Source organism: Cicer arietinum, chromosome 5 (assembly GCF_000331145.2).
Source record: "Cicer arietinum cultivar CDC Frontier isolate Library 1 chromosome 5, Cicar.CDCFrontier_v2.0, whole genome shotgun sequence".
NCBI classification, from domain to species: domain Eukaryota; kingdom Viridiplantae; phylum Streptophyta; class Magnoliopsida; order Fabales; family Fabaceae; genus Cicer; species Cicer arietinum.
Genome location: NC_021164.2, coordinates 73,381,747 through 73,399,973, shown reverse-complemented (window position 1 = coordinate 73,399,973; position 18,227 = coordinate 73,381,747). Strand labels below are relative to the sequence as shown.

Sequence of the window (18,227 nt, the reverse complement as noted above, 5' to 3'; positions counted from 1 at the left end):
GTTGACCAAAAATAAATAATATATAAATAATTTACTAATTTATTATTTTATTTTTAACAGAAATTTTTAGTGGGATATTGCAAGGAGTTCTATGGTGTAAGGACCGATAACAAAATATGTTTTTTATATTTATTCTTGTTGAAATAAATAAAAAATGTTTATAACATAGATATAAATAATAATATAATATAATATAATATAATATAATAATAAGTATTATTATTATTATTATTATTTATTATTTATTGTTTATTGTTTATTGTTTGTGTCTATATCTTTTAAAATACTAGTAGTTTATAAATGAAGATGGAGAATAGTGAGGATTAATTTAAGGGCATTAGTTTAATATTGAATATACTATCAATTTTCCTTTGATATTGTAGGGATACGATTTATCCCTTAAATTTAAAAATAAATAAATAATATTATTCAATTAAATGATATCAGATAAGTTAATTCAACTGTTGATTTATTTTATTTACGAGATTCACATAGACGACGTTAACTGTTTATGTGACAAAATCAATTGTCAACCAACTTAATGGTGTTTTAGATAGGGGTTAAATTCTCCAATTTAATAAACATGGAGACTCAATTTTGAAAACTAATTTAAAACTCAATATTTTTTAAAACTTAAATATGTCGTCAAATCATCCCTCTTAAACAAATATAGCAAATATACAAAAAAATGTTAATATTGAAATTAAACAAAGAACAACAAACCAGTGAAAACGAAATCCCTAAATTGATAAATAGTAAAATGCATGCAAGAAATTGTACATGTTGCTGAAATATAAAATCACTAACTAATTCGTCGATATTAAACTAGTTGGCGACGATGAGCGCAATGAAAAAACGATCGTAAATGATCCTGAGTGATATTGAGTTGTGAAATATGAAACAACCGTAAATAGATGGTGATGATAGAAATGAATAAATGATGGAGATAACGAATAAGAAGAATATGAACAGATGATGGGACAAAAAAATATATAAAAAATATAGGATAAATAGAAATAAATTGAATATTTTATAATAATTTAAACCAAAAATATATAATAATTAATAATAATTAGTTATCATTTTTAATTAGTATCAATTTTGGAAACTCCATTTTTAGTTTAATAAAGTTTGTTCATTTTTTATTGAAAATATAGTCAATTTTGTCTTTAGAATTATATATTATAATTCAAAATATATATTTTTTGAAATATTACTCATAAAATTGATTTTTAAACACAAATTAACTTTTGTATGCCTCATTAAGTAAATATATCTTAATATAAATTATTTTATATTTAATTCGTTATTAAATAAAGATTTTGTTTGTTACAATTTATTTAAAAATACATTTTTTTAAATAATTACTTTAAGGTGTTTTCATCTCTTTATTACTATTTTAAATAAATATATAAATAATTAAAATGAGAAACTATTTTGAATAGTTTTTCATTAAAAAAAGTATAACTTTTTTTATAAACAAATAATTCATTATAGTTGACAAACACAACAATATTTTTTCTAATATATAATCTCTAAATTATTAAATCAAAATCACTTTTTACATAATTTATAATCAAAAATCTAAATTTTATTTTATAAAATCAATTCAATCAAAATTAGTTTTCCAAAAAAATGAAAGTGTTTTTTTGGAGTTAAAGTCAATTTTATTTCTAACTTTCTTTGCAAGCCCATTTTACGAATAGGGTTAACTGGATCTAAGATGAAAATTGGAGTCATTCAAAGTTGCTACATGCACTCTCCTTAAAAACTGTACACCGACGTATCCATATTTTCTCCTCAAGTTATCTCCATCGGATTTGAATTTACTATAGCAGCAAATTGTGTAGTCACGCATGATATTTAAATCTCAACTATTGATTTTAAATTTGACGATTTAGATTTAACAAACTAAAACAATCTCAGCCACTAATTATAATCAAACAACTGTAGATTATAATTGTGTCATGCAATTACAGTAGATAATACGTTTTCTCTTCCATCAGCACCAAGATATGGATGAGCCACTATTTGTTACAATCACTTAATAGCTTGACTGACATGATCCAAAATAGACCAAGTTTCCAGAATTAATTTATATGCTAAACAAACATGTTGAGATGATAATAGTCTAAAAGAATTAGTTTAGAGGTTCGGTATAAAATGGACCTACAAAAAGATTGTTCTAACATAAACCACTTTTATTTTAACCATTAGATTAGATCATTCATCAAATTTATCATAGGTTAGTTCATACCAAATATAATTTCTTGAACTTAAAAAAAATTAAAAATCATTTTTATCTATTTCATTATACTCAATCACTTTCTCTCTCTCTCTCCTAGTTCTGAAATCTTCAACCTACAACATCATTAAGGCATTCTTCAAATTTTTTTTTTTTGTATATATTTTGTTTTTGTTTCTAGATCATTAGAGATAAAAAGTCATGTATATATCATTGAGAACAAAGAAGGAACAAAATGTTATTTTTTATCAAATAAATTGAATAAACTCTATCTTTAATTTATGACAAAAAGAAGGGTTACTGGAATTGCAAATCTTAATGTTAACAACTACATGATGTTACTGAATTTTATATTTTTGTGATAATTTGAATCTGATGTTACTTAAATCGTTTAAGAAAGATCATCTGGAGTTTAATAAAAAAGATTGGTGGAGATTTTCAATTTTATTGATTTTTTTTTTAAGAAATTAAATTTTCTAGATATACATTGAGAGGGATGATGGATAAAAGTGAAGAAGATGAATTTAAATGAAGTTTTGGTAGTAATAGATGGTGTAGAAGGTCAGATGTCCAAGAGAGATTATATGTGTAAGGTGTATGATATAACAGTGAGGATATGAAAAATTGAAAGACAAAATTTAATGGTCCACCATGAATTAAAAGATGTAAAGATCCAAGCTAAATGGACCCTATTTTAGATGCTTACATAAAACATCTTCAATGAAGGAGTCTGTATCTTTTTAAGATTTGGTAGAAAATAAGTACTATGTTGGGGAATGGGGATAAAAGTCCCCAGTACTTAAGAATAGGTGTTTTACTAAGCATTATTTATGAGTATTACACAATTTTAATATTAAAATGTAATTATAAGTTAGATTTATTATATATTATTTTTTGAGGTGCTAGATTGGAGACATTAAATATTTGATTAAAATTTAATTTTTAATCATTTATTTTATGAAATCACCAATTTTAATCTCTTAATTTTTTCATGTAATTTTAATTTCTTAATTTTTAAAATTATTTTAGCTCTCCTTCTTAATTTAAATTACAATTTAATAATATGATAATTATTTGTAATGATAATTTGACAAATGATAGTGGTGTGAAATTATTCATCATAGCAAATTATTCAATGAAAATAAAAGAGTTATTAAAAAAAGAAATCGATATTGGGGTATTTGAGAAATAAAAACATTAAACGTTACTTATATTTGAAATCAAATAATTTTTTTTTTACTTATAGTTAAAATTGAATGAAGTACACGTTAAAATTAGCTTTATCTATTTAACACAAAACTAAATAGTTACCTCTAATATAGAAAAATGTTTGTGTTTTCTACGAAGAGTGGCTGTGCAAATACTGTTTTCTCTGTGTTTTTTGTGGATTCTACAAAATATTAATATATTAAAATAAATAAATATTACTAAAATGTAATGATAGAAATATATTTAATTGTAAAAATCATTTAATAATGAATCACAGATGAAGTGTTTATTATAAATTATATAATATATTAATTTAATTAACAAATACTGATATTGTTAAATTTAGCGTCTTATCATGTGTTTGAATTTAGACTTCACGATTTTGTGTGAGTTAATTATAGTAAATTATTTGAAACCTAATTATTATATTTTTTTTGATATAAATAAAATTAAATGTCAACTAATCGATTATTTAAATAATAAAAAGAAGACTTGGAAATAAATAATGATTAATGACTTGTTTATGCATATAGTGAGCAGCAGTCTGAAATATTTCACATGTCTTTATCAAAACTATTTTTATAATTAAATTAAGTAAAATAAGAATATAGTAATTAATTAATATCATCTGCACGATGTATGTATAAAAAAATTGTAAGAAGAGGGCGAATCAAAATTTTAAAACTTATATTTTTGGTGAATACATTTTAAAACTTAAACACAATCAAATTTTTGAAGGAAAGCAAGAAGTGGAAACGAAAAAGGAGACGAGTAAAAACAAGTTAGAAAGAGATGTGTGGATTCTCCCGGTAGTAATTATTAATTATATTTTGTTTGACAGAGTAATAAATAAATAATTTTTGTCCTATGTTTTGGTAGAGCTAAAATAGAACAAAATAATGTATTGCCAAAAGAAAAAAGCAGAATAAATGAAAAATAAAAAACAGTAGTAACGTAAGAGAAAGAGAGAGGTGATGAAAGAATGTCGACACTATCACACTTATTTGTTTGGAAAATGTGTTAAACGAATGATATCACTCTTCTTCTCCCACTTCTCTGTCCTCCATATGACGACATTCTTCTTTCTTTCTTCAGCATTCGATGCGCTTCATGCTTAAGATTGATCATGTTCCCAATCCTTACCCTCCCTATCTTTTATTCTTTTTTTATTTATACTCTTTATCAACAACTTGATTTTTTCTTCTCTACATCATCCTATAAACCACTTCCTCCTTTATCTTTACCCACCGATCTCTCTTCATTCCCATGTTTTTTTTCGAGGTTCGTTCCACTTATTCTCTCATTTCTCTTCCTTTATTATTATTTCACACCGCTTTCAATGTTTATTTTTATTTTTTCTTTTCTTTTTTATTATCAGGATCTTTGGCCACTGCTCCAGCTTTTCGTTGGAAAATTTCTACTCGTCCCTGGTAATTTTCGTAACCAAATACGTTAGTTCAATTCAATTCTGCACACACTCTTCTTCTAATACTTACGAATCACACGAATAGGTGATTCGATTATATATTTTTAAGGGATTCGTCTAAATTCTTGAGCCGGTGTTTTTCCCAAATAGAGAAACAATATTTCATTACAGAACCAATGACGAACTCAACTTGCGGAGGCGCAGATTCAGATTCATGTCGAGACGAATCAGCCGCGTTCGTTCTCAAGTTCGCAGCCATGGCATCAATTCTCTTAGCCGGCATGGCCGGAATCGCAATTCCACTCATCGGAAAACACCGACGGTACCTTCGCACTGACGGAAACCTCTTCGTCGCCGCGAAAGCCTTCGCCGCTGGTGTGATTCTAGCAACAGGTTTCGTCCACATGCTGTCAGATGCTACGAAAGCGCTTAACAATCCTTGTTTACCGGAATTCCCGTGGTCGAAGTTTCCGTTCACTGGTTTTTTTGCAATGATGGCGGCGCTTTTCACGCTTTTACTTGATTTTGTCGGAACTCAGTATTATGAGAGGAAACAGGGGATGAACCGTGCGGTGGAAGAGCAAACGCGGGTTGGGACTTCGGAAGAAGGGACTGTGGAATGGAATTCAGGGAAAGTGTTTGGGGAAGAGGAAAGTGGTGGAATGCATATAGTGGGGATGCATGCACATGCGGCGCATCATAGACATAGCCATCCTCATGGCAATGATGCATGTGATGGAACTGGCATTATCAAGGAAGAACATGGTCATGGTCATGGTCATGGTCACGCCCACTCCCACGCCCTCACTACTGATGAAGAAACTGACGTTCGACACGTCGTCGTTTCGCAGGTATATATAAAACTGTTATTTTTAATATAAAGTTTCTATTGTTCTGTTTTGGTGAATTAAATCACTCTATTTTACTTTATTTACATGAATTCTCCTCAATTGCCCTCTGATTCCCTTTATTTACCAAGTAGTGTACCAGGCGAGTACAATTTAACTAGACGATTAAAGTTGTTATTTTTCTTAAAAAATTAAAAATAAAAGGGATGTGCTTATATAAACTTTAGGGGCCCTCTTTGAATTAGTTTATTTCCAAATAATAATAATTAGTTTATTTCAGCTTAGCTAATAAGGCGATATTATTTTAGATAGTTGCAAAACGTGGGCGTGAGCTTAACTTACTACATGTCTATTATTTTAAAAATATCTCTATGTCATATGTTGAATAGCTTAAGAAAACAAGTTACTATTTATATTAAAACTGTTTTAGGGTTTGAGTACGTTTTCTTTTCTCTCCCTTGTTTATTTTTTTATATATTTTCTGTAGTAGTTTAATATAAACAAAAGTTCAAATCTATTTGTGATAAAAAAAATATATATGAGAAATGAGTGCAATTTTTTCAATTAATTATTTTTTAAGAGATACTTTTTACAATGTATTGAGACTTTTTTTTCTTTCATCAGTGCTAATATTATGTGAAAATGGGGAAAGAATTATAATGATATATTGGTAGGAAGTAAATAGGGTGTGGAATAAAGGGATCCTTAAAAACAGCTAAAATGATAGCCACTCATTCATTGATACTGTCCTAGTGAAGATGACATGACATGTTTGCACGTGCATTGCAGGTGTTAGAGCTAGGGATCGTATCACATTCGGTGATAATTGGATTATCTCTTGGAGTTTCACAGAGCCCTTGTGCAATAAGGCCTCTGATTGCCGCACTATCTTTCCATCAGTTTTTTGAAGGGTTTGCACTTGGAGGGTGCATCTCCCAAGCTCAGTTCAAAACCTCATCAGCAACAATAATGGCTTGTTTTTTTGCATTGACTACACCAGTGGGTGTTGGCATTGGAACAGGCATTGCTTCAGTTTATAACCCTTACAGTTCTGGTGCACTCATAGCTGAAGGTATACTAGACTCCTTGTCAGCAGGGATTTTGATTTATATGGCTTTAGTAGACTTGATAGCAGCTGATTTTCTAAGCAAAAGAATGAGTTGTAATTTTAGGTTGCAGATAGCATCTTACTGTATGCTTTTCCTTGGAGCTGGGTTAATGTCTTCACTAGCCATATGGGCATGAACCTTCCAACTATAGTTTTTACTATGCTGTTCAATTTTTGATATATGTTTCTTTCTCTTTTAATTAGCTTAATAAATTAATGGGGTCCCCAAATATGGGCCCTTCAGAAAAGGCCAACCACGGATTCTCTTGTTTTCACCAACACCAACAGGCTGCACATTGATTTATTATTTTAACATATTTTAGATTTTAAATGATCAAATATACTACTAGTACTTTACAGTAAAACCCTTTCTTTGCATCTTTGTTGCATGAGTCAATAACACAAACAAGTTCTCAAACATTATGGATGCAATGCAACATTCCAATACAAAAAATAATTACTATTTCTTCCTGTTGCACCGCAGATTTTTTGGGTACTAAAGTTTAGATTATGGTGGCACACCCTTGTACAAGAACAGAGAGAATCATTAATCTTATTGATGGTAGCTTTTGGTTTCTTCATAATATAAAATTTGTTTAAATTGGAGAATTAAAAAATTGTATTAAAAGAGTATTTGGAATGTTTAGGAGGATTTAAATGAATTCTTTAAATTATTTTTATCTCTTTTTTTAATTATAACAAGAATCTCAAAATTAAAAATATATACGCTTAATTGCAGTTTTGGTCTTCTATTTTAGCTGAATCGCAAAAGTAGTTCCTCCATTTTGTTTCTTTTCAGTTTTGGTCCCTTAAATAGAATTTTGGTCTAAAATTTTGTGAAGTTTTATTTTTCTTTGCGTTTACTTAAGTTATATTATGCTTCAAGATCTCGTTTTGCAACAATTGTAATGAAATCTATAATTATAAATGATGTGATGCGGTTTAAAAAAATATAACTTCAGCAAGTTTTAGACTAAAGTTCTGTTTGATGATCAAAATTAAAGAAAAATAAAATGAGATCACTAATTTTGCGATTCAGCTAAAATAGAAGGATCAAAACTACAATTAAGTCAAATATATATTGATCATATATGTATATCATTTTTATTCAAGACAAAAACACCATCAAATAAGTCGTGTTTGAGCTAAAGGTAACTTAATCGGTTTTAATTAAAAATTGAAGTAGTAAGAGAATCAAGGTTTAAATTTTAGGGAAAAAAGAAAAATACTTACATTTAAATTTTAGGGAAGAAAGAAAAATACTTACATAAATAATAACACAAATATTTGTCAATATAAAAAAAAGTAAGTTTATGTTTATCAATACCACCGTGAAATTAAATTAAATATACATTATACAAAAAGGTTCTTTTTTTCGCCTCCCACTCTTCTCAAAGCTCTTTCATTTTCTTGTCTCCAAATTTTAGAATAGCACCTAAGAAAAGAAAATATGGTTTGATTTATGGTAAAATTGTCTATCTTTAAATACTGATTTTACTTTAAAATCAATAGTATAAACAAGATTAATTTTATTGAAAATTAGCCACACATATTAAAACCAAATCAATTGAGATATTAAAGATAAAAAAATAAAATAAGAATGTTATTGTAAACCACTTTAATAGATGATCTACTGTATATTATTATTTAAAAATCACTTAAAACTACTACGACAATCAACAAAACTCTAATTAATTTAAATTTTATTGTTAAATTAGTAATTTAATTAATGTCATTTCTATAAAAAAAAAAAAAAAAAGTGTTGGTCAAATATTTATATCGTCAAATTGAGGCTAATCACATCGTTATTTCAATTTTTAGAGAAGTTGCTTTTAAAAATAATGTAATTCATCTTCTTTGAAATTTGAAGTTATTTTAAAGCATTGATGACATAGGACTATCTATCACGGTGGTACACGATAAAATTTGCCGCCAAGTATACACTAAAACTTTATCATAATTTAAGTAAATGCGATATGGTAGGTAGAGTGACATCAATCCCATGTGCGATGACCGGTGATTTCGTCATATCACATGGGCATTCCACATAAGAATATCATTTGCCACGTCACTCATCCACGCCTACTATAATGCCACCGTGGCATCACACTTTCTTCATTTGTTATTTATTTTGAATCTTCTCTGTTCTCAAGTCAGAGAGGGTGCTGATTTCGATGGAAGCAGAAAGTGCAGAGTACACCACCGATACTCTCACCGGAAAACTCCACGAACTTCTCTCCGATTCAGAAAACGACGCAAGCCAGTTTTCATTCGAAGAAGAAACAATAGAGGAAGTCATGCAAGAGTTCTACAATGAGATCATCGCATGTCCCAAACAACCTTCTTCCCCAACGATCACCGCACAATTGCCGAAGATGGAGGAGATTCCGCTGCCGGTAGTAGAGCTCTGCCATGACAATGAGAATATTAGCGAGTGCGCGGGGTTTGAAGTTGTACAAGAATGCAAAATGGAGGAGCGTGAAGAAGATGAATTAGGTGATTTTGATGATGAATGGCTTGCAAGGGTGCTTAATTGGGGTCAGGGTAAGGTTGGGGATATTGATCACTGGTTTCGAATTTAATTAATTCTATGAAGGAAAAAAAAAAGAAGAGACCTGTTCTTGCTTACTCATCAGAGTATTAGCTAATAATCTAGGAAGTTAGTAATTAATGCATGTCCAATACTATTTCTTATGTGTATATCTCCATCTTTATTAATGTAATTTCGTTTTAATAGTTTCTTCCCTTTTCGCAATCTTGATTTTCATTAACTTTTATATTTCTGCGGTTAGTTCCACTAGATGAGAAAGTTCGATGGGAAAACATACTTGATGAGACTCTTCTGATGGACTGATACTTAGTTACTAATTAACTACTGAGAAAGTCTACAAATGATGGGTAATTTATTAAACAATTTGTATTTTTTATATGCTCAAATAACTTTTATTTGTTGTTGTAACTATCTAAATACTTCTCTTTTAAGTTCAATTTTAATTTTGAAATGTTACTGTTCTGTGACAATCAATTTTTAAATTATACTTTCTTTAGGTCTTTTGGCCCTCTCATATATAAATACATTATACTTCATGTATTCTTAAATATAAATTAATGTTTTTTAGTTCAAAAATAAATAAATAAAATAATTTATTAAAAATATATATTAAAATATATGTTGCATAAATTTTTAGCCAATACATGTTTTCAATACATTATTTTCATTTTTTAATTAATATAAATATAAGTAAATTTTAATTAATTATATGATATATTTAATACTGTAATTTTAAAAATAACTCGTAATTAGTATAGATTTTATTTTTATTTACTCTTTTGTAAAAATACAATTGATTATATTTTACTATATTTAAAATTTAAATAAATCTAATTATCTTTTCTAAAAAATGGAATATTTTTTATTGTTTATATATAAGACCGGAGTAATATTTATTTTCCTATTCCCATTATATGTATAAAATGTACAATTGAACTGAGACAAGAAAATTGTACAAATAGATTCACAGTGAATTTATGCCGTCAACGCACTAGAATAATCATTGACTTGATTTCAATCGAAGTATGCTATAATTTAGAACATAAAATTTAAACGGTCCAATTTGATTCTAACGATGGTGTACACGAATCTCGATCCAAAATTAAAACGGTGGACGCTGTATTCATTCGGTGTAGGTGAGTTCGATTAATGGGGAAACGCAATCCCACCAAAATACTAAGTTTCATAAATGAGCCATTCATTAATGACTCGTTATTGTCTGTCTTTTGATCTGATATGTCTAGACAGCTAGTCTAGTCTCACCGTTCATAATTCCAACAAGAAAGTTATACACATGTCATACCGATACAGTCTCATATGCGTTTTCGAGTCATTTAATTTAATGATTTTATTTATAGAATATTGCTAAAAAAAGTTATAAATTTTGAATTAAAAATACAATGTTCCATATATTTTTGAGAATTTTATTTGTGTCGTTTTTTAACACATGCATTTAAGTAAATGCATGTGTAGTAGTATTTTAAAATATAAGTTTTTAAAATATGCGTCTCTAATGTAAGTTTTTTAAAATATTTTAAAAACTAACATAAAAAATAATATAACAATATCGAACTATTAGATATATGTGTAGTAGTATTTTACATTATAAGTATATAAAAATTAATCTTTACTTTTAATTGTATATTTATCTTTTTAACAAGTCCTTTTTTTGGTTTGTCATTTCTTAACTAGTGTTTTAAATATTTACCCGTTATGCTATTACCATGATAAGCTTCACCCATATTTATAATTCTAAATGAAACTCGAGAAAAATATTTAGAAATCAATCTAAAGGAGTATGATCAAAAAAAATTATTATTCTTTCCTTCTCACAGTGAGTAATTCTTTTGAATATTTCATTCATTCATACTAAATAAATAAAAATAAAAGTAATATTTATAATAAGTTATTTTACTATAAGTATAAGATCGGTTCTATATATTCAAAAGCTGAAATAATTTTAAAAATAAAGTATTTATTAATATAAAAATGTGACTTTTTTAAATGTAAAATAATAACATAGAAATAATAGATATCACAAAATAAATAAATAAATTTATTGATTACACATACATATCACAATTATGATTTTTAAAATATACAATAAAATTAATTTTTGATTTTTATCAAAATTATTTTAATATATATTCTTTAAATTGTGAAGAAGAAAAATATAAATAATGGTAAAATAAAGATATGAACTATGGATAAAATACTCAAACCATACATTTTACCAATAAACTAATATATAACTATAAATAATATGTAACACGATTACTAATATCGCAAACAATTTAGTTTGAATTTTTTTTATTAATATTATTTTAGGCCTAAAATAGTAGTTTAAGTTGATTAGCAAGGGAATTAAGTATGGATATATTTATTATTACTATAAAAAATATATAAATAATATTAATTAAATAGTATAATTTTAAAAAATATTTATAAAGAATGTATAAAATATGAATAGATTCTAATATTTATATAATTTAATATTTTTATTGGACTGTTAATTTTTGTGTCTAAACTCTTCAAAATTTTAATCCTGAAAAGTAAATCAAAACAAATCAATGTAACAACGTTCATTATATCTTTTTTTTTAAAGATTAATACAATACCTTTTTTTTTTCAATTCTTCGTCCAAATAATTTTATTTGCTGGATTAAAATAACAAACATGCTTTGTACTAAACAAAAAAATAATTCATCTTGTAAAAAAAAAGATTAATCAATATAAATATAAAATATTTCATATAAAATTTGTTTAATTGTCATTCAATATTAAAAACTTTAATTGTCATTTATAAATATATTTAAAATATTAATCTGTAAAATTTATAATTTAGATGAATTAAATATGACTTTTTTAAATATAAAAAATTCATAATAAAAATAACAGAAATATAAACGTAGAAATCAAATATCTTTTGCAGATATATTTTTTATATTATTAAAAATATGTCTTCAAATATTTATTGAAAAATATATTAACTTAACAACAAAAATTATACATAATAATAAAATAAAAATTAAAAATTATATTTTTATTTTATATAAAAATACATTAAACCTTTATTTATATCTATATCTATAGTAGCAGGAATAGATTGAAAAACTTTTGGAGCCCAAGGCCTTGCATGTTCCACCGTCGTGAGCTAACACATCATAATCAAAACCAGTTAACTTATTTATCGTGTAATTTTTAAATATATCCTCGTAAAAAGTTTGAGACAATTCAATACACCAATTAACATTAAAAAAGATAAATATTTTAAATAAAAATAAAAAATTATTTAAACTGTAAATATATCTTATACAAATTTATTTATATCATTGATTCATTACGATGAGAGGAAATATTTATTTATCTTTTGTAAAAAATAATACTATATTAATATTTATTTATTGAAATATCCGTCTTTGTTGACAAGTGGTTCTTCGTATAACTCTGTATTTTATTTTTATCGATGTAACTTAATGTTTGTTAATTACATGAATAATAAGGTGAGTTACATATTGTGTCTATAATTTTCTTTAATTTTTGACGAATATATATAACTCTTTTTGTATTTTTTATTCTTACCATAACTTATACCGAGAGTTTTTTCTTTTTATTAATATATCATTCGGTTGTTTCCAAAATGAGTTACATATATAATAAAATAAGCACAATTTTTCAATGTCACTAGTCACAAACACCAACAATAGTTAGCTGAGAGGGCCAACAGAGCATGCCTCTGTTAACTAGCTAAAGGCGTGGGAGTTCCAAGTCTGAGTTCTAAATCAAGTACTTCATTCTGAGAAGTACAGTTTGTCGATGATGAAGAACTAGACCATTTCAGCACTGAATGAGGATAACAAAGAAAAGCTTCACTTGGTTCAGAAAATGCTTTAAATCTAGCTTCACACTCCACCTGCCAAAATTTGTTACAAATACATGTAACTACCTTTTATACGGCAAATTCATAACCAATTGAAATTTTTTAAAATGGAGACATATTTTAATTTACTTAATTACATTGAGCAGGCTGGAAGGGTGGTTTGTTCTGTTGAGCAAGAAGCTATTTTGATACAAACGGAGAAAATATTTCTGTGCATGACTTGCCACCTGGGTTGGTGTTTTTGTTGTCACAAATTCTTTAGATATATCTCTCCATTTACCCTTCCCAAGCTTCTCAAGTCCTCTAACAAATAACTTGTTCTCCTCTTCAGTCCATGCCATACCTGAACATCAAAAAATATGTTATTTTAATTTCTATTCCTAGCTGCAATTCATTCTCATAAATTGTTTTTAACACTTGTCAACTTGAGTATAATTATAACCTTTTTTACCATCTCGGATTGTTGATATGACGCAACTGCCTAAATATTTATCTGAATTTTCATTTGCACCAAACAGGGTAGGCAAGGAGGAGGATATTGCTAAAGAGGTTTGTGACGATAGCATTGAATCCATGTTGAAACTCCTTTTAGTGCCCAAATATGAAGTTGAAGAAGAATAAAAATCAAGTTGTTTGTGACTCATACTATTATTGCAAGTCCTTGAATTATGACCCAAGGTTCCACAATATGAACATTTCCTAGCTATTCTCATTTCTTAAATGACAAAGAATATTCTTAACATACGTTACTTGTGCATTAATGTAACAATACCACCCATATATATACACTATATATCAAACATAACATCCAATATTATACCAGTATATAGACTCACACACCGAAACAAAAGCAAAAGATATCACAATCTCTGCTAATTTAATTGTGCGGTCTTTGGTGGCGATAGTGTAAATGAGTAAAGTGGAGTTAAAAAGGTGCAATTGAAGAAAGGTTAGTAGAAATAAAGGACATGGTTTTTCGTTATTTGGAATTTTCCCACCCAAGGTTTTGCAGTCGCAATGGAAAACAGAACTAAAGAAGGAAATCGCATAGTCCTTTGTTTTCCTTTCAATTATTAATTAATCGGACTAACTTATAAAAAGCTTCTCCATCCTGAATTTATAATTCAACTATCTTTTGTTAAGTGCCACATTAGTACATGCGGGACAGAGAATTATTCTTCGTATATATATCATGGTGTAACTGTATCAGCGACATCAATTAACAGTAATATTTTTTAAAAATTCTTTAATTTAACTTATTTAAGAATGAAATTTCTTTTACTATTGTGAGGTTATTGACATTAATTAATGTTGCATTTGACCATAAACTTTGCGATCAGTTTTAAATTTATTTTTCCTAATGAAAAACTATCACTTTTCAAAATATAGTCAATCCAAAAAAATTTAAAAATATAGTCAATCCAAAAAAATCACCCTAATTAATTATATTATTGAAAAAAATTTGAGGGTTTAATGTCGGAGATGTTCAAGCCCATACCCTAAAAGTATTGTATTGATTATCACAAGTAATTTAATTCAGTTCAGAATTCACACGTAAAAAATAATTTGATCCGATTCAAATTAAGTACATACGATTTAATTTAATTCAATTTTTCGAATATTAAAATTACAATATTTTTAGAAAAAAATACATATCACAAATATGATGGCTGATTTATAAGTTACTTTTTTTTTAATAAGCTATAAAAATTAAAATGTAAAATTAATATTGTCGAGTGATTAACGTTGTCATTTTCTAATACGATTATTGCTCTCTACTTTATTCATTATGCATCCAACAAATCTAAAGAACCACTCCCAAACTTGCTCTCTATTTTGCACTTACCAAATACGAAGTTGAAATGAGAAGTAACTTTCTCACCCAAAACTTGGTTTTTGCGCATATAACTAAAGGAAGCAAGGTCCATAAGCATCTCAAACATCCATGATCAGTTTTCAATTAAAACAAAAAAGTAGGTAATATCTTGTTAAACAAAAATGTACAACTATAAATAGAATACTGCATTGCAACGTAAAGATAGCGAGCGTACCAATAAAAGTGGATGGAATTGACCAAGTAAGATGCATCATTTGTGCTATTCTTCCTGTGGTTTATTTGTTTGTTATTTTTGAAACGACTCACAAAAAAGGGGAAAAAAAAGTTGCACGAGTTTTTCTAAGCACAGGTTCATGCTTTTCTCCCGATTTTTTATTCGTGATATGAAGCATTTCTAAAAAAAATAAATAAAAAATAAAAAAACTTGTGTGATGGAATTGTTGTTCCAATAAACAGAAACAGAAGCAGAAGCAACGTTGCGATGGCTTTTCTGAATCGAACATCATCACGTTTCTCTCATCTACCATCAGCACAACGCGTAGTTTCTCTCCACACAAGCCTCCCTTCTCTATCGACACCTACACCTTATGCTCCACCACCTCCCCCATCGGCTAGTTCCCCCGTGAGCATTTCGAAGACGGCGGAGTATGTTGTCTCAAAGGTAGATGCTCTCATGAATTGGGCTCGTACTGGTTCCATCTGGCCCATGACATTTGGACTCGCTTGTTGTGCTGTCGAAATGATGCATACTAGTGGCTCTCGTTACGATTTTGATCGATTTGGTATCATTTTCAGGCCTAGTCCTCGTCAATCTGATTGCATGATTATTTCTGGTACTCTCACCAATAAAATGGCTCCAGCACTTCGCAAGTACTTTTCTCCCCCTTCTCTTTTTTTACATTCACCTTCTTGCTATTATAAGCTTTATTTTACTACTATCACTATGCATGAAATGAAGTCACAACATGTAGATAAAAAACAACTGGTAGGAGTAATTAGATTAATCTAATCAGAGAAAACATAGATCTATCAGCAATTAGAGGTTTGAGACAATGTAGCTTTGGTTGCGGACGTGAACACACTACAACAAAATGTGAAAATGAAAGCCATATATGTTGAGAAACATAGTTCAATTTAATAAAGTGGAAAATTAAATGAGAGCATAATTAATCTTTTTAATTGATAGTGTAAGAAGATTATTACAATTTATGTATGATGCATTTTATATAGTATAGTGATACTAAGACAACCAATATAATCAACTAATTATTAATTATAACTAATCATTTTAAACAATATCAAATTTATTCTAATAAATCTAAAATTATCTCTAAAAGGGTTGCATATTGGAAATGTTGATTAATATTTCTAATTTGAGATAGACAATACAATCTTATTAGAAAAATACGAGTTATAATCACAATGGCTAATTAAAAAAAAAATTGACGTAGAAATTAAAGACAACAGTTGATCTACATAACTCATAAAAATCTATAATTTATTTTTGAAGTCATTTAAAAATCTTTTAGTATCTCCATAAAACTCACTACAACTTAATTAAGAACTTCAATCTTAGGTAATCTTCATTAACCATTTTTTTTGGCAAACAAAGCTTAATTAATTAATACTAAGAATGAATATTTGCTTAATCACTTCAGAGCAGGAGCAAAAGAAAAACGTTTCATTAGCATAAGACATAAACATATAGAGAATGGATAATATTTAGCTGCCATAAAGTAAAAACATACAATAAAATCAACACTGAGTAATCAAGAAAGAAAAAATAAATAAAGACCGCCAAACATTTGGGGGTAATCGATAAATTTCAATATGTTGAGAACATGTCACTTGTAAGAGTGTCTTGCCCCCTGCATATTCCCTTTCTCAACAATCCAATAAAAAAAACAAAAATATATCAACAAAATTTCACTCAATTTCTCAAGGAAAAAAATATATGGAAAAAATGTAGTTGATTGAGAAAATATGAAAAGAAATATCAGATGATTGAAGATTGAGATTTTCTTCGATAACAATTGAGATCATTTTTCTTAGATGGATATCATGACTATACCATGTTGAAAAATATGATCGAACCTAACAAAGTAGAAAATAAAATGAGATAAATATTTCAACATTTAGAAGAAGTAACTTCAATAGTTGTTATGGCGCCAATAAATTATGCAATGGAAGGCAACTAAAGAGCCAATTGGAGTGACAAAACAAACTGCCCCCGTGGTCAATGTAAATACCACTACTAAAAGATTCTTTATAACAACTTCATCAATGTGACACTTTACCCAATCATTATTTGAAGAGTACCAAACAATCAAAAAAATCCTATTTGCAAATAATATCAAAGGTTTTAAGAATATTAAACTCTTAAATTAAAAGGATTGGATACCTCGACTGATTTAAATTAAAAATTGAAAGATTAAAGAAGTTAAAAGATCACAGTTCAAATTCTGAAAAAAATATAAAAATATTAATTTAACTAACAACTAAATTTGTCTATATAAAAAAAGAACTCTTAGATCAAAGAAAATGATAAACTTTTACTCAAGGAAAGTCCACAGTATAAATAGTTCAAAATAGTGTTAAATAGTATAAATAGAGTTGATAAACAAATTTCAACGACACCAAATCTTCCAAAATAAATAAATATATAATCACAAACAAGATAATGACATCATGGGCATGAGAACTCCAAGACTTATGGCAAATATAAGAAATAGAAAGTATGAACAAATAAAAATCAATTATTTTTTTTAAATGCGTCTAAACATAACCAATTTTATGTTCAAATTACTTTTGAGAAAAATAAAACTTACACGACGAATTCAATTAATTTTTTTTTCTTCTTTCTATAAATACATTAAAAATGAGTTTAATGAATGTATATTGTCAGTAAAAAATGTTCAATCATAATTATTTATTACACATTTATTCCATGAGACGATTATAATAATATAGTAATCTATCAAAATCAATGGCTCTTTTTAACCATTAATATAGAAATATTCTACACACGGTTCCTTTTCTCATTAAAATTGTTATATTTAAATATATTTTTTATTCTTTATCTTTTGTCTATTATTTGTTTTAGTCCCTTTGTGTTTTTTTATT

At 27.5% G+C, this 18,227-nt stretch overlaps 2 protein-coding genes across 4 annotated transcripts; one reads left to right on the top strand and one right to left on the bottom strand.

Moving 5' to 3' along the window:
- Positions 1-4,460: 4,460 nt before the first annotated feature.
- On the top strand, positions 4,461-7,016 carry LOC101513279 (fe(2+) transport protein 3, chloroplastic-like). Of its 2 annotated transcripts, none has more exons than XM_004501413.4 (4): positions 4,461-4,735; positions 4,833-4,884; positions 5,031-5,731; positions 6,518-7,016. In XM_004501413.4, exons 1-4 carry the CDS (start codon positions 4,721-4,723, stop codon positions 6,971-6,973), a joined length of 1,224 nt encoding a protein of 407 aa, XP_004501470.1. In that variant the 5' UTR covers positions 4,461-4,720; the 3' UTR covers positions 6,974-7,016. The 2 variants fall into 2 exon arrangements, with proteins under 2 accessions (XP_004501470.1, XP_004501471.1); XM_004501414.4 differs by having other exon boundaries at positions 4,637-4,735; positions 4,966-5,731.
- A 5,959-nt stretch (positions 7,017-12,975) lies between these two features.
- LOC101507725 (probable transcription factor At5g61620) lies at positions 12,976-14,157 on the bottom strand. 2 transcript variants are annotated; one of them, XM_004501738.3, is made up of 3 exons: positions 13,710-14,157; positions 13,405-13,610; positions 12,976-13,300 (listed from the first exon to the last, which is right to left on the bottom strand). In XM_004501738.3, exons 1-3 carry the CDS (start codon positions 13,978-13,980, stop codon positions 13,127-13,129), a joined length of 651 nt encoding a protein of 216 aa, XP_004501795.1. In that variant the 5' UTR covers positions 13,981-14,157; the 3' UTR covers positions 12,976-13,126. The 2 variants fall into 2 exon arrangements, with proteins under 2 accessions (XP_004501795.1, XP_027190327.1); XM_027334526.2 differs by having other exon boundaries at positions 13,719-14,157.
- Positions 14,158-18,227: the final 4,070 nt, after the last annotated feature.

Coding starts and splice junctions, on each gene's coding strand:
- LOC101513279 (XM_004501413.4), top strand. Junction 4,885..5,030: donor AAAATTTCTACTCGTCCCTG/GTAATTTTCGTA, acceptor TTTCCCAAATAG/AGAAACAATATTTCATTACA. Junction 5,732..6,517: donor GACACGTCGTCGTTTCGCAG/GTATATATAAAA, acceptor CGTGCATTGCAG/GTGTTAGAGCTAGGGATCGT.
- LOC101507725 (XM_004501738.3), bottom strand. CDS start 13,980: ATGAGAATAGCTAGGAAATGTTCATATTGTGGAACCTTGGGTCATAAT. Junction 13,611..13,709: donor AATCCGAGATGGTAAAAAAG/GTTATAATTATA, acceptor TTTGATGTTCAG/GTATGGCATGGACTGAAGAG. Junction 13,301..13,404: donor ACCCTTCCAGCCTGCTCAAT/GTAATTAAGTAA, acceptor AAATTTTGGCAG/GTGGAGTGTGAAGCTAGATT.